The 17667-nt window shown below is 29.0% G+C and overlaps 1 protein-coding gene across 1 annotated transcript; it reads right to left on the bottom strand.

The window, feature by feature from the left end:
* Positions 1 to 434: 434 nt before the first annotated feature.
* Positions 435 to 11435, bottom strand: LOC114322786 (patatin-like protein 2). Its single transcript, XM_082868510.1, has 7 exons — positions 11256 to 11435; positions 9511 to 9791; positions 8858 to 9116; positions 7940 to 8083; positions 4508 to 4798; positions 2020 to 2228; positions 435 to 799 (listed from the first exon to the last, which is right to left on the bottom strand). The coding sequence occupies exons 1-7, from the start codon at positions 11364 to 11366 to the stop codon at positions 646 to 648; spliced, it is 1449 nt and encodes a 482-aa protein (XP_082724636.1). The 5' UTR covers positions 11367 to 11435; the 3' UTR covers positions 435 to 645.
* Between the last annotated feature and the right edge of the window lie 6232 nt (positions 11436 to 17667).

Here is a 17667-nt window from a genome sequence, read left to right as displayed (position 1 = left end):
CATATGATAAAATATTAGTAGGTTAGTAAATTAGATTATCACGAAAGAGTCGTAGTCACTCCATCAACTTGAATCCATTGTCCTAAAAAACAACTGTATGGACTATTTTTCTTTTTTTTTTTTTTGATTGGCAAAAAACAACTATATAGACTATTGAGTCAACTGAAGTGTCTGTAATTAGCCTCAATACATACAATTAACTCATGCAAAGGTTAAATAAACCATTTAAATCCTATATCCATATAATAAGAAAAGGGTTATGGATGATATCACAAAATATTAATAACAATACTTTGCATAACCTTGTATTTTTGAAATAAATTTTATTTAAAAATTCCAACAATCCCTTAATTTCATTAAGTTGATGAATTGAGCATCTTCAAGGTCAATTACACTTTCATATCCAAGTGATAAACATGAATAAGAAGACATAATTAGAAGAAAGCAATATCTTTTTACACAGATGAATTTTTGACAGTCAATTAATGGAGAGGTTATCCTTCTCTCTTTCTCTCTCGTTTTATTTATTTATTTTTATAATAATAATAATAAATAAATAAATAAATAAGGAAATAACAACACTTCTTATTGACACCAAACCAACATCATTAGTAGCTACAGAGATAGAAACACTTCTTCTTTGAATCAAATGAATCCAACACGACGAGCTCCAAAGCAAACCATGAACATAAAACATATCAATGCCACAATTGCCACCAAAGATCGATTGTTAATGAGGCCAAAACACTTCTTATATAGTGTACGACGTCTCCTTTCATGGTACAGTCTTTTAGCAAAACTGCAATGAGTTACGAAGACTTTGTAAGCTAATGAACAAAAATAAAAATAAAAAATTACAAGTACAAAAATTGGAAAAGTTACTAGGAAAAAGAAGTGTGTGGTGTAAATTTAAATTTAGTCCACGTATTTCAATTTTTTTTGGATAACTCTTTAAGACTATGTAGCATTACTAATAGTTTATAGGGTAAATTACACTGACTCGCTTGAGATTTTTGTTTAATACAAATCTCTCATCATATTTGAAAAATTTTCCTTCCCGAGGTTCATAATCTCATTATAAATTGCCCTTTGGATTGTGATGTCATATCTTAAAATTTTCTAAATAACCATCTTATCCTTTTTTCTATCATTTCTTCCTATCATTATGACTACATTCTACAACTTTTTATTATTAAATTCTACCTGAATATATTTTTATTGAGTGATGATATACAAACATAAATTTTATATACAATTTTCAAACACAATAATATAACTTAACGGTGACTTTTCACTTTAAAACAAAACACCTATAAACATAATTTATATTTACAACAATATCACTGTCATAACAGTTTTATGATATATATATATATATATTTTTTATAAATTTTTATATATGAATATAATTTTTCATTTTTATTTTCACCATTATACCTAGATTAGATCAATTTAATCTAGATATATTTAAAAAGTATAAAATTTGTACAAAAAATTCTAAAAAAATCTATTGAATACAACAAAAAATCCATTTAATATTTTAAGCGATTTAAAAAAAAATCATAAAATATTATACTTCTTAAGTATATCTAGATTAGGTATATCTAAAAAATAAAAAAATTGCTTAAAATATTTAAAAAAATTTAGTAAAAATAAAAAAAAACACAATTTTTTTTAAAAAAAATACTCAAATTTTTGTGTGAGTTAAACTAAAGAAGATAATTGTTATTTTCTTTGAAATGATATGAGCAAAATATTTACATTATTTTATTATTTTATATGTATAAAGGTTAAGAGGCAAATATGTGATTTTAATCTGATAAGAGGGTAAGATAATTTTTCAAATGGGAGTATCAGTATAATTTACCCTAGTTTATATATCTATGGTGATCTCATTGGCAAACCAAGGTAATTAATTCAAGATTAACATTATATATTAATTAGAAATATATATTCATGATCATGATCATCATATAATGTTTTGTATAGTAGTAGTTGATGAATGACGATGAGTCTTACCGTTTGAGCTCATCTTGGTTTTTTGGTGGAAGTAAGTTGGGGGAAATTTTCTCTTCAACTTCTTCAAATATTACACTAGGCAAACCAGTTTCCGAGTTAGGGATTGCAACATATCTCGAAATAAGGTCATTGCCAATCTTTTTTAGGTTTTCAAGGTTCTCCTTTTGCGCGTTGTCCATCTCTGCATGCTCTTCCTTCATTTCGTAATCCTGTTAAGTCCATTTATTTCATAGTTAGTATCTATGCATGCATGAATTAATATTATTGATAATCCAACTATATATATAGGTCTTACCATATATTTCATCTTTATAATTATTTCTGTTTTCTAATTCTGTATTCATAGAGTTTTTCTATGGTTTTTTTTAGCAGAAAGGGTTGGCTCACTCACTGAAAAATGCTAGTGATATAAAATTAAAACATAAAACCAATTTTTCGTTGAGTCCATAAAATCCTGTTAAAACATAAAGCCAATGAAAACATAAAATCCTGTTAAGTCTATTTATTTATTGTCTCATTTTAATCTAATTGATTATAATTGTTAACATTTTTTTAATAAAAAATACATATATAAGTGGCATATGTCGTACTTTTAAGAGAAAAAAAACAAACTACTAAACTCAATAAGTTAACCTTAATCAATTTCGTAATTATTTTTCTTAAAAAATTGTAACGTTATCAACTAGATCAAATTGATACAAAATCTAAAATTAAAAATTAAATTTGATCTAATTAAAAGTGTAGGAACTAAAATGATATAAAAAACAAAATGAAAAAAAATTAATGGTGTAATTTGCCATATGCCCTATTTTGTATTGACGAATAATACGGCGATTTGACAATGATCCTACAGTGGTCTGGTGGCGGTCCAACAATGGTTCCGCAGTCGGCTAGCGGCAATGGGGTGAAATTTAAAAAAAAAAAAAATTCCATCAAAATAATAATTTGTTAAATAATTTCACTAAATATGTACTTATCAATAAAAAAAATAATTATTAATATATGCCCATAAGTGTGAACATTTATTTTAGAGTTAATTATCTAAAAGTCCTATTTACAAATATTGTAGTAACTCAGATCTTATTTAAGATTTTTTGAACTAATAAGTCTTATTTAGTAAAATTGAAAATATTGTTAGTTTTTCCCAATTTTAAAAAACTAATAACATTATCAATTTTGCATAGTAATGTTCGAGATAATCGTTTCACTAATTGATAAAAAAAAAAGAGAGTATGAGATTAAATTTTTTTGCCATTCTACTTATCGGTATGATTCATCTATTCAACAAAGCCGAGAACACTAGTTTTTCCAGTTTTAAAACTGAGAACATTATCATTTTTTTCATTTTTAAAGTTTGTTTTTGTTTTTGTTTTTTCTTTTTCTAGTTTGCACATCAATGTTCTATCATCATCCTTATTTATAGGTACAAAATTTTCAGTTTTGCACAAAAAATAATTCATTTTTTTTCAATTTTTTTTAAAAAATATAGTTTTTTTTTTTTTTTTTTGCGCACACACACACACACACACATATATATATATATATATATATTTAAAGTTTTTGCCAATTTGAAAGTAGATATTTTAAAGTTTTAAAAATTAAAATAAATGTTAAATCATCATGTTCTATTATATATAATCATAAATAATGAACAATCATTATTTGAAAGACAATTCCGACTATTAAAAATTTAATGAGACTTAAAAGATCTAAAATTTTTTAGTTAGAACTTAATGGAATATAAATTCATAAATTAAGACTTGTGTATAAATATCCCTTTATTTTATTTTATTTTATTATGAATTATCCCTATTCAATATTGATGAACTAGGAGGGGTCGATCGCCCCCCTCCTACGATTTCAAAAAGCTTTTACGATAGTAGTTTTAGTTAATAATTATCTCCAAATTGTATGGGCTCACCCCTATGTTTTTGTAAAACTTTTAAGTGGTTATTCCTCTTAGGTTTTGAAAAAATTTAAGTGGCCACTCCACTATATTTATGGAACATGAGTTGGTTTTGAACAATTTAACACACTAAAAAAAGTTTCTCATATTCAGTATCAACTATAAGTGTTAACTTGCAATAAAAGAAGATGGTGGAGAAAGATTCGACAAGTGACTTGATAAAATTTATTGAGAAACACATAATTTGTGTTTTTAATTCAATCCTATCATAGATGTCATAAATAACATGAAAGATCGTTGAGCATACTTTACTTTAATAAATAGATTATTTCACAGTTATTATCTTTTATAACTCAATATGAATACAAGAAAACATAGTTATTTATATATATTTTCATGTTATTTTTCACCTTTTATATAAGTAAAAATTATTATTTTAGTTCATATTAATTAGTATATATGTTCGTTCCGTCTATGTCAAAAGCCCGAGTCCGTCCTATATGTATTATATAGGATGTTGTAATAGTTGCATTCAATATTTATTGGAGAGAGAGAGAGAGAGAGAGAGAGGGGTAGGCGTACCTGGATTCGGAGGTAATTGCGACGGAGATTACGTTCGCCAAGGGTGTGAGAAGTCATGATATCTGCAACATCCTCTGAGACTCTAAAAAAGACATCCACTAACGGCGGCGTTTTGATCTTGAGAGCAACAATGGCTTCTAAACCAATGAGCCAATCAACGATTCCACCAGTTAGAATAGTCCTATCACCCGAAAGCTTTTCCTTTCCAGTTCCAAGTGATAGTATTAGATAATTACTGTAGTCCCCTGCTTCTGGAAACAACTTGCTTGCTTCTCTTATGGCTAACATTGTCTACACCCACCCACATCCACATATAGTGAGCCATTACACCAAAAATTAGATAAAATAATAAAATTAATTACATAAATGGTCTCCAAAGTATACTACAAGACAAAATCATTTTTCTCAACGTATAAAATTGTCACCAAGTTAAAATTTTGTTGTTAAATTTTTTTTTGCAATAATCATAAAAATGTCGCCAAGTTGTGGCCAAAGGGTTGTTTTGCGGAAAAATCATTAGATAGTTCTAGAGTAGGACAAGGTGATATTGTTGTGTCTTAAAGGCATAGTAGGTTGCTATGCCCCTTTTGGGAGTTGATACCGATCGTGGAAGATTTAAATTGTTCATGTTGTCTAATTCATCAAGTAGATTATTCAAAAAAAAAAAAAAATCAAATCAATTATATATTTGTAACCATATAATGATATCACATTTGTTTTCAAAAAATAAGAAGTAATAAATTATTTATTTTTAAGGCTATGATCATGTGGTTATGAATGTTTGATTAACTTGATTTTTGCCATGAATGCTCTATTTGATGGATCTTACAATATGAAGGTTCGGATCACTAAAATAGACCCTATACCAACTCCCATAAGGGGGCATAGCTGCCTGTTGTGCTTTTAAGGACAACAATATCTCCATTATCTCTAGATTATCATGTACCGTTGTCTACATGATTATTCCTGACCAATGAAAAACTACAACTTACACTAAGTGATATTCTAACTTCCTAACAAAGGTAAGTCATTATGTCCCACCTTTAAGATTTTTTTACTACGTTATTAGTTTGAACCCCCACTTGAACAATGTCACATGATGTGTTTCGGGAGTATCCAATAATTACTCCTCCGAATTATATTTTAGTCTCCAATCATTTAATTGTTCCACTTTTTATTTAACTTCAGTCCATAGCATCAACATTTTTCAAAATCAATAATAGGAAGATGCATATATATGTTATAATTTTTCAGGAAAAAAAATGTAACAAAATTGAAAGATTAGGAAAAAAAATTATAAGAAAATGCATATTTTAGAGATTAAAATGAAACAACATGCATGTTTTAAGAATCACTACAAACTACATACGTATAAACTATGGGGTAAATTACCAATAAGTTTTAATAGTTAGACTTAATTTCTATCAAGTCCTATTGAAAATAAGTTTAACTAAGATCGTCGCTAAAAATAATTTTTTGTAGCTAGTTTTTGCATATGTCGTTAAAAATTGACAATTAGTGACTTTCTTTTGTCACGGTTTATAAATTGTGGCTAAAACTTACAATTAGTGATGTGTTTTTCTATGACAAAATTTTCAAATTGTCACTAAAAGTTGAAAATTAGTTGCTTTTTTTTTTGTAATAATTTTTGTAATCTATTGCTAAAACTTATAATTACTAACATTTTTTGTGACAAAATTTTAAAACTATAGTTGAAAATTAACAATTAGTAATATTTTTTAATATTGTTTGATAAAAATGCCATTAATTATTATAGAACCTATTGAATAATAAGTCTACCTATTAGGACTTACACGTAAGTCTCCTAAATTATGTGTGTATTTTGTCAATTTAATTTTGTTTATGCTTCTTATAAAATTTCAAAAACATTACTCCTCTTATTTATTGATTTTAAACGATGTTTATATTAAGAACTAGGGTAAATTACACACCCTCTGAGATTCTGTTTAATACATATCATTCCACCATGTTTGAAAAATTATACTTATCCCCATGTCAAACTAAAATGACATATTTGTCCCTTACTATTTATACATATAAAATAATAAAATAATGTTGATATTTTGTTCATGTCATTTCAAGAAAAATAATAATCATCTTATTTGGTTTAACTCACATACAAAATTGAATTTTTTAAAAATATTTTTATGGCTTTTTATTTTTTTATTTTTGCAGAATTTTTTTTATATTTTAAGCAGTTTTTTAAATTTTTTAGATACACCTAATCTAGATATACTTAAAAAGTATAATATTTTGTGTTTTTTTTTTTTGTGTGTGTGTGTGTGTTTTTTTTTTTCTTTTAAATTCACCAAATACAAGAAAACTATAAATATATAAAATTATATAATACTATAATAAATGTGAATGGCAATGTTTGGTAATACTGTAATAAATGTGGGTGGATAGATGAGAAAGAAAAATGATGGTGGAAATAAAAATAAAAAATTCTATTCATGTATAAAAATTTATATAAAAATATCATAAAAATGTTGTGATAGTGATATTGTAAATATAAATTATGTTTATGTGTGTTTCGTTTTAAAGTAAAAAGTTCATCATTAAACTATATCATTATGTTTTATATAAAATTTATATTTGTATATCATTACACAATAATAATATGTTTAGGTAGAATTTAATGATGAAAATTTGTAGAACGTAGTCATGATGATAGGAAGAAGAAATGGTAGGAAAAAGAGCAAAATAATTATTTAGAAAATTTTAAGGTATGACATCAGCAATTTAGAAAACAATTTATAATGAGATTACAAACTTCAGGGAGGGGAATGTAATTTTTCAAACATGAAAGGAGAATCTGTATTAAACAAAAATCTCAGGGGGTGTCAGTGTAATTACCCTAAGAACTAAAGTGTAGCATATTGTAAATTTTAGAGATGAAAATGGAATAATTTTAGAGTTTTGGGAGTAATGTGTAATAAAACCTATACTTTGTCGACCATTAATGAAATTAACCACATAAAAAAAATAGGGTATATTGCTCTTTGCCGCCTTTTTGTTTTGGAAATTTTTTCATTAATTGACCCTTAAAATTTAGTTTTTTAAAGTTATTCCAAAAGTTAACTTATATCCAAAATTAGACAAAAAATACCATATTGATAGTCATGTAACATGAAAATATTTTATTATATATAACTCACATTTGACACAAACCGAAATCCTAATTTAAAGTAATATATTTTTATATTATGTGACAGTTAACATTTTATATATAATTTTGAACATAATTTAGTTTTTAAAGTAAATTAGAAAAAAACTTTAATATGAAGGGTTAAAGTGAAAAAAAGAAAAAAAACTATAAAAGGCAAAGTAAAAAAATTACAAAACATAAAAGGGCACACTATAATTAACCAAAAGGAAAAAAAGAAGAAGAGAGAGAGTGAAGGATGTTACAGGATTGTTAGCGAAGAGGCCACCATCAACGAGATTGTACTGTTCTCCATCGGCTTCAAATTTTTTGGGAGGGAAAAAATATGGAGCAGAAGCTGAGCTCACAACTATATCCCTCAATGTTATCTTTGAATTTTGTTCCTTAGCCTGTATTTTTTAAATATATAATTAGTCAATTTCCCATAACTAAACACAGTTGCATTGTTAATGAATGGTGAATAAAATGTCAAAATAACAAAATCACAATTAGGAGGCTCGACTTCAATTTTGCTGAGAGTAGCTCCCGATCCACCTAGATATGGCCTCCAACCCAAATTGCCATAATAAATTAAACTCGAGCTAGGTTCAATTACCAAAAAAATTGAGTTTTTTTTTTCTTCTTCTTCAACTAGGCTAATTAATTTGTTAAAATTAAAATTTTTATTTTGGTAAAATCATTAATAAATCAAAATAAATACTTTATAGAGAGTTTAGATTTGAGAAACCGATAGTGATATTTGTCATTTCTAGTAAGAAACGAAAATAGCCGTTTTTGTGTTGTATTATTATTATAATATATTGTAATATGTATAGTAAATATCATCCAAAGGTCCATATTATAATTTGTCATTAAACTCAATTAAAAAAATATATTTTTTGGATATTTTTTGGTATAGCTAAATTGAATATAATGGCTAAAATGTCACGTTTTTGTTAGTTTTACTTAACAAAAATATGTAAATGATTTAAATTAAAAAAGAAATCAAAAGATTAAGCTTAAAACTATCAAAATTAAAAATTTACAAAATCTTTTATTAAAAGACTCAAACTTTGAGAATTTTTTTTTTAAAATTTTATCAACAATTATATGTTGGTAAATAAGTAGAGAGAGCGGAACTTGATTGACTGTTGTGCTTTACGTAGAGAGATAGAGAGACATACTAGTCGGGTAGTGAAGACAACTGGACGAAGTTTATTGACGTCATAAGTTGGGATGACAATATTGGTTGATAGGTCCTTTAACAGAGTATCTTTTCCCAACAGTTCCCCAGCAACCTCATTAAGATGTTCCCCAGTGTAAACTGTGTCAACCGCTGCCTTTATTGCAGCTTCTACTTTCTTCTCGGCACTTTGCAAGATGTCGTAGCACTTTTTTTTAAATCGGTCGACGAAATCCAGAGCCGCCTTGTTGGTTTGATTACTTAAAAAAAAAAAACACAAATTTTTTAGAATAGATTGTCTCCGGTCCATTCTTGTGGATTGGATAAAGTAATTTAAGTTCTTGGATGAATTGGTTTGTTCCTTTTATAGGTCTTGGCGTGTGGATCAGTTATATATATATAAAAATTAAATAAAAAAAAAATTATATTTTGTCTCTAAAGTAATGGACGAATTTTTTTAAAGAAAAATATGATGAAATTAAGTGGTTGAAATTATAAGATCAATATGATTTTTTTAATAAATGATTTAGACTCAAAAATTTAACTTGAATTGTAGAAGTGAAATATGTGATGAACCCACGAACCAAAACTACGCAATTCCATCCACAAAAAATGTGGACTAGAAACTATCCCTCCCAACACTTTGATTTTTACCTGGTTGTTGTGCCGTCGACTTGTTTGGAAGTTTCCTTTTCGAAGATTATAGGGCCTTTGTCACAGAGCAATTCAGTAATTTCTTCTGCAGTGCGAGGTCGTGGTAATTGGCCAACAATTTGTTTTGAAGCATCAATTTCAATTGATTCAGGTAAAGCAAGCAAAGATGTGATAAGTGCCCCTGCACTTGTTCCTGCGATTACATCAAAGTAGTCTGCAAGCCTCACCTTCTTGCTACTTGCCTCCCCCTCTTGTTTTTGTTTATTGCCATTTTCCAGGATCTATGCATGGTTCACATCACAGACATTAGGACTAGCATTTTGAGTTACATGTTCAATTTGGTCTTCAAAATTTACACAAAATAAGGTAGACTAGCTTCTGTGCTTCCTATCATTTAAAACTATTAACTTTATTGATATGATTTAATTATATATTTTTAAGAAGGGAATAACTTCATGCCAATAAAGTGGGGGAATTTTTAACACGATTCAAATCATATACGAAATTAGTGGGTTATGGTTTATCATTTCTTGACACAAACACGTATATGACATGATCTCTTTTGTTTTTTTGTTTTTTATTCGACATGACATGATTTAATAATATAAATATTAAATAAGTCGGGTTGATGTTGAATCTGCATAACAAAAAGTTAATACGGATAAATCGTATAATGAATAATAATTAGTTATATATTTTGATATTATTTTCAATCAAGGTGCCATGACATTTCTAATTTTTTCTTTTTCTTTTAATGTAATTCCATCTAACGTATTAAAAAAAAAATATGTAAAAGAATTTTAAGGCAAATATAAGGTTTGTTTTTGCTTTTAATTGAAGATAATGCATTTTTTTCCCCTACTATTTGAGTTAATCTAGTAAGAAAATATTATAACATGATATAGTTTTTGTAAATTAAGAAAATAAAATTGAGTTGAAATCAAATATTTTTTATAAATAATTTATTCAATAGTGATTAGTTGAATTAAATTAGGTTGTAAAGATTGATATTTTTAGCTAATTGTGAAATTTTTTGATATGCCATGTTCACACACACAAATTAGATATAGATCGAAAATGATATGACACGATAATACAAAATAATAAATAGGCTCAAAATGATACAACATGAATATTACCCAATATGACACTACAACCAACCCTATTGCCAGTGCTGGAATGGACTGGAAAGAAAAGTTTGGCCTCTAGATTTTGCCACATCGGCACCTTTTGTAAATAAACGGACAAAATCTAAACTATAAATATAAAAAAAATTAGTGTCAATAAGGCAAAGATCAAGACGCCCAGTTCAGAGTTCAATCCTTTTGAGAAAGTTAGTATTACATCATTTTCATGTAAAATTATGTATAAATTTTCTATTTATGAATTGTTTTTCTTAAATTATGCATTCAACGTACTTGCATGTTGAAATTACACACATAATACTATATTGGATTGGGTTTCTCGAGTAATTGAACTATCCAATCTGGAAAAAAATCAAATTCTAATAGTATAATACTATACATAATTTCATTTCTTACTTCTCTTTTCACTTTAGATACAAAGCAATGTGACTCACGTCCATAAATATATGTGACTTATTTACTTATGTTTTGGAGTGAGAAAATGAGGTATTATATGTAAATATTTTTCATAAAACAATATATTAGGTGAATTGGATCTAAATGACAAAACGAAATTATAAGCAAGAAAATAAATTTAAGAATATAATTAGCTAACCATACCTCAAGTTCATCTTCGAGGAATTGGAGGACTTTTAGAGGGATGACACCCCTAATACCACCTCCATCAATGCTTAGTATGGTGACTTGCCTCTTGCTAAATAGGTTACCCATTATTTAACTGTTATTGATAAATACTATGCAGTGCAAATAATTGGGGGATGGGCACTTTGTGTTTTGATCGGAGGAACACACCGTACATGGATTATTTATACTGTCGGATTTGCATCAAGTACAACTCAAGCAACGAATTTGGGCTTTTTTCCCAAAAAAGGAAAGCATATAGTTGCAATAACTTTACTTAATAATATTGTTTATTCCAATTCTAGTCTTCCTCATCACATTTACACTATGCTTGGATTATGAGAAAAGAAATGAAATGATTAGAATTTCTCACGTGTGTGAGAAAAGAAAAATATAATTGTGATTTCTCACATTCTTATTTGGATGGACAATGATTAAAAAATGGGCAAGACTTCTCCCCAGTCCAAATCAGACTGAAGGATGTTATTGGGCCTCCATGGACCCTCCACAGAGTCCGCATCGATAATTTAAACCATTTAATGCAGAGGGCTCATCAAGTACTTCATCCTTGAAAAAATATCACATTAATTAAATATCGATAGCTACTTGATCCAATCACATTTTTTTCAACGGTAAATATGATTTTTAAAATAAATTATTTTTACAATTGCAATCTGCTCAAGTGACTATCAATATCCGATCAACGCAATTTTTTACAGAGATGAGGTACTCAACGAGCTCTATATATTGAACGGTTTGGATCATCAATGTGGATGTTGTGATGGGTCCATGGAGGCCCAACTCCAATTGGGATACCTAACTGGAGAGAAGCCGCTCCCTTAAAAAATATTACATCTGTTTTTTTATTTTTTATTTTTTTATTTGCTGTGTAATTAAAGAGGTAACTTAGGTATTATAAATTTTTTGTAAAGAGTAATTTTGGTTTCTTATCAAACTCATCACTTTTGGTGAGAAACAAAATTTGAGATTGAAGTGATTTCTCTTTTATACCATTACTCACCTCATTAATTATCCAAACAAATGATGAAAAACCTCTTTCTCTTCATTTCTTTACTTTTTCCTATCAAACCCCTCCGTCCAATCATAGTGTTAAGAAAGGCACCTAACATGATATACACACAAAATAGTACTAAATTATGAATTGGGCCTCCCTAGAAAACACAAATAACCTCATGGGTTCATCAGGTAGTACAGATTAGAGGACAAGATTCAATATTTCAAGTTCGGGTCTTTTAAGGGACTATTAGAGATATTTTAAACTTCTAATTTCAGAGCCTCCAAAAAATAGTTCTTTGCTGTCCAGAGACATGGTAACTCTCAGGCCCAATTGGGCTGAATTGGACACAAGGTACCTTGGATTATCCAAAAGAAAAGAGAGAACATAAATTAAACATAAATTGGGACACAACCCATGCATTGTAAGAGTCGTTATTATTTGTTTGGGTAAAAGTCATAAATATTTGTAGTGTGTTATGTCATTTTATGGTAAAAGTTATCAATGGAAAATCTATCATATGTACCCATAAAGTGAAACTTATCAATTATTATAATTATGTTATGAATCTTGTCTCTTAAGAATTAGTTTGATAAAAAATAATGGCTTTATTTGATTTCATTTTTAGAAATTGTTTTCTAATTTAAAAAAAATAGAAAACAGTTCAACAAAAACAAATATTTAAAAGATATTTTTGAATTTAAAAATTATTTCTATCCTCCAAAAAGATAAAAACTATATGAAATGATGAATGTTTTTTAATTTTAATTTTTTCACTAAATTAGTTTTTAGTTTTTTAGGGAAAAAAAAAATTAAAAAACAAATTCTAACAACCAAACCAAATAAAGTGATTATAATTTGTTGGGGTGTTTGTTATAAAATATTATGATTATGTTGCATATGTTGTGGTAGGGTGTATAATGTATGCCCTTTTTAATAGTACACACGGTAACAATTCTCCAAATTTTATGATTTATTTATGTGTTTCTTAGTAACTTTGAAAACATCAATCTCACAAGAAAAAGAAATTTCTCTATGCTTGCAATTATCCAGAAAAGATGGCCAAGACAACTGGTGCTTTAATTTCAGAAGATCCCTTTATGCTTGGGAAGAAGAAGATGTGGCAAGGCTCCAAAGCATGTTGGGTGCAGGGCCAAGCTTAATCATGGATTCTATGGATTCTTTTAGATGGATAGCAGATCCATCAGGGGTATTTAAGGTCAGTAATGCTTACAACTGGTGTGAACTTGTCAATGGCCCTGCCTTGTGCACTCCTGGCTTGATTTGGATCACCTCCTCTCCTCCTAAGGCTAAATTCATCACTTAGCTTGGAAAGGTAGGCTAAAAACAACTGATTTTTTTTTTTTTTTTTTTTTTTTTTTTTTTTTTTTTTTTGGTGCGCGCGCGCACACACATAGAATTGGAGTTCTGAGGGATTTTGGCATTGTTTGGTGAAATTGTGGAAAAGTGATTATAGATTATGACTTAATAAATTATAGATTATAATTTTAAATATAAGCTGTTAACATGTTTGATGCAGTTGTGGGATTATTGATTTAATCAACAGAATAGTGTTTGGTTGAATAAGCTGTAAAATAACTTTTTGCTGTGTAATGTCTTTTTTGCCCTTATAAGATATGAAAATTATTATTTTTTCATTTTCTTCAGTTTTAATTTAAAAAAAAAAAATTGTTTCATTAATGAAAGTTAATATAATTAGTATCAATTAATATAAAAATTGATACATTTCATTACAATAATTGTTATTTCATTTTTTTTTTAAATTTCATTTAATAAAAGTTATTTCATTTTTTTTCATTAATCTCAATTAGAAAAAAATTGTTATTTATTTTTTTATTACAATACCAAAGAGTTTTATATCAATTCATAATTCTTTTAATAGAAGTTATTTAATTGAAATAAATTTATATCAATATTAATTGAAATAAATTGTGCAATTTATTTCTTTATTTAAATTGTGCAATTGTGCAATTTATATCAATATTAATTGTGAAATAAATTGTGCAATTTATTTAATGGACATAAATTGCAAAACCGTAGCCACCGCCGGTGTTCTGCAAGATCGTCACACTGTCGATCGTCACGCCGTCGATTGTCATCATCATCACCATTTTAGATCGTGACGTGGTTTCAAATCAAGAGAGAGAGAGAGAGAGAGAGAGACAAGCTTAGCGATGGCGACAAAGCAACAATGGGTTACTACGACGCGGCGGGCGATGGTTTGCAATAGTGGGGTGGTCTCTTGAGACGCAACCGGAAACAACAGTCGGTGAGAGCAACGGGAAGGGGAGATCTAGGTCTGTGTTGCATTCTCGCCTGGTGGAGAATGTGGGAAAGAGGCGACAGAGGTGTGGTGGTGACAGAGGCGACAATCGCAGTGCAGGCGAGGTAGAGGAATGGGTTGCGGTTCAAATTGTGAACAGAGAGAGAGAGAGAGAGAGAGAGTGAGAGAGAGGGTTAGGGTTTGGTTCTAGAATGAGGCATATATATATATATATATATATATTCGACGGGCAGTTTGAGAGAGAGAGAGAGAGAGAGATCGTGATGTGGTCTCATGCCACCAGAAATCGCCTCTCACTCTATCTTTCCCTGAGGAAGTGAACAGTGTATGGTTGTGGATTTATATATTAGTTTTTTGGTAATATTTGAAGTATATAAGGGGCATTTAAGTCATTATGCCCCTCAAAACTTAGCTGTCCGCTTAAGCTGTTTCTGTAAGCACCTCTTAGCCAGCCTAGAGATTTAAGTTGAAAATCACTTAAAATAAGCTATAATCCATCTCTTAAAAGTTATATCAAACACCCCAAAATCACTTATTTTAAGCTATAAGTGGATTTAAGATGAAAATAAGCTCTACTAAACAGGCAATATATGGGCTTATCTTGTGTGCTTTGCAAATTTGTGGAGGAAACTCCAAATCATGTCCTATTTGTTTGCTCTTTCGTGTGGAAAGTTTGATCCATGATAATTATACGAGCACGAAATAATTGTTCTCGTATAATCCTATTGATCAAGTTTGCACTCCCCCAAACATCATCGTTTTATCACATGAAAACACAAATGTGAGCTAGCCGGCGGGTGTGTGTCGGAAACTTCTCCGATGCCTAAGTCAGCAAATAGACTAAAGAGGAAAAAGCTTTGTGAATTCAGCAAATAGACTAAAGTTAGCTCGACCTTTTTCATACGACCATCTTCTATCAGCTATTTAGGGAAATCCACTCCTGGCACGCGTCAATACTGTTTGGCAGTTCCACACATACTGTTTGGAGGTTTTGGCCTTTACGCGTGTAAGGTAGTGAGAAGCGAGCACTGCCACCTGTCCAGGGAAGGATAGCAGAGGTAGTGCGCGTACAATCCCTGAGGCTGCATGGCCAGCCTAGAAAAAGGAGGAATGGGGGACGTTGGAGGTAAGCAATCTAAATAAGTCTTTCTCTTCCTAAAAAGTGCTCTCTTCTTCTTCAAGTGGTCTAACTTGATCGTCGGAGGGACTATCCGGCAACACACCGCCGGGCAACTCACCGTCTTTCTGTTTTCAGGCCAAGCAACGTTACATGGAGCTTGAGTTCGAGGAGTACGGAAAGAAAATGATATTTCGCCCCCGTACAGTGTTAATTTCTTGTGTAAATAATACATATTCAATATAATATAACGATCTAAATTACTTTAATATCATCTAATGACTAATAATTTATATGTATATTCAATAATTACATATATATAATTCGGACTTCGAGTTACTCGGGTTGTTTGATATTTTTGCCCAAGTCTGTCCAAATTTAATTCAAACTTCTAAATTTTTACCTAAGGTCATACCGAATTTAAAAATATTTTGTCCAAATCCTGAAAAATTTCAGGCTAGGCTAGGCTAAAGTTGAGCCCGCCTAAGTTGCACCCTTAATCCAAACAACGTTTTTAAATTCTGCATACTTAACCAATTAGATATGAGCTATTAATTTATTTATTTATTTTTTGGTCTTCAAGTTATAATTCTTTTAATTTTGAACATTAATAAAATTTAATTGTAAAATAAATATGACCTTATAATAAGTTTTTAATTTGTGCTCTAGAAAGAAGTGTGTATATATATGTGTGTTACTTTTCTTTCTAGGTTATTTTGTAATTAAAATAATATAAAAATCAATATTAATATTTCATTATTGTATTTACTTTCTATCAATTGCAAAATAAAATAAAAGATAATAATAATAATAATAATAAAAGTTTGGGTAAATTACAAGTGCACTCTTTGAGATTTGTTTAAAATACAGATTGCCTCTTGTGGTTAGAAAAACTACAAATACCCCCTTATTATAATTTTTTATTTAATAGAATTAACTAAAAAAAATAAAATTCATAATTGCTATCCTATATAATACTAAAATTACCTAAATTATTAATTGGAACATGTTTTTAACATCATTAAATTGTTAATTAACTTGATGATTTATTAATAAAATGAGCGATTTGTTATGAAATTAGCAACTTGAAGAGGTGGAATGTAATTTTTAAAACCACAGAAAGATATTTGTATTTTAATCAAATCTCAGAGAGTGCAATTGTAATTTACCCTAAAAGTTTGAGAATCCTAGGCTTGGTGTGGATCAACAATATCTTATGGACTCAAGGTTGTAAGAGGCTCTTTTCATAGTTGATGATATGCTCCATGTCAAGGAAGCATAGGGCTGCAAATGAACAGAGCTGTTCATGAACAAGTTCGACAAGTTCGAGCTCGGTTCGATAAGAGCTTGTTCAAACTCGGTTCGTTAATTTTTTTTGCCGTTCGAGCTCGAGCTCAAGCTCATTAAATTTTTAATAAACAAACCCAAACATTCTAAAGCTCGGCTAGTAAGCTCGGCTCGTTAGCTGGCTCGTTCAATATTTATTATTTATATATTAAATAATATAAAATTATGTATAAAAAATAAGAGAAATATGCTATTTATATATTTAAAAAATATAAATGTAAATAATACTTAACTATAGATAGTATATTTATATAATAGTGGTAGTAGATATTATTATTTTTGTAAAATATGGACTTTTTTTTAGTATGTTTATATATATTGTATATATAATTGTATAATCAAAGTTTTAATTGTAACTTTAGTCTCACATGCAAGTCTAAATTTATAAATTTTTTGGCTCGTTAAGGTTCGTGAATAGGTTCGAGCTTGAGTTGAGCCTAAGCCAACTCGGCTCGAGCTCGGTTCGTTAAATTTTTATTCAGCTCAAGCTCGAGCTCGAACTCGTTAAAATCTTAATAAACAAACACACCAAAACTTGGCTCGACTCGACTCGTTTACGGCCCTAAGGAAACATAATGAAAACTTATTGCGGAATGGAATTACACTA

The sequence above is a fragment of the Camellia sinensis genome, chromosome 5 (assembly GCF_055761805.1).
Source record: "Camellia sinensis isolate YWXY chromosome 5, ASM5576180v1, whole genome shotgun sequence".
Lineage (NCBI taxonomy): Eukaryota > Viridiplantae > Streptophyta > Magnoliopsida > Ericales > Theaceae > Camellia > Camellia sinensis.
The sequence above is the reverse complement of the archived record's forward strand: the minus strand, read 5'-3'. Positions and strand labels throughout refer to the sequence as shown.

Bases quoted from the DNA above. Each gene is read 5' to 3' on its own strand.
- LOC114322786 (XM_082868510.1), bottom strand. From the start codon at position 11,366: ATGGGTAACCTATTTAGCAAGAGGCAAGTCACCATACTAAGCATTGAT. The intron at 9,792-11,255 runs GTATGGTTAGCT...AACCATGCATAG, and splicing joins TCCTCGAAGATGAACTTGAG to ATCCTGGAAAATGGCAATAA. The intron at 9,117-9,510 runs GTAAAAATCAAA...TTTTTTTTTAAG, and splicing joins GTCGACGGCACAACAACCAG to TAATCAAACCAACAAGGCGG.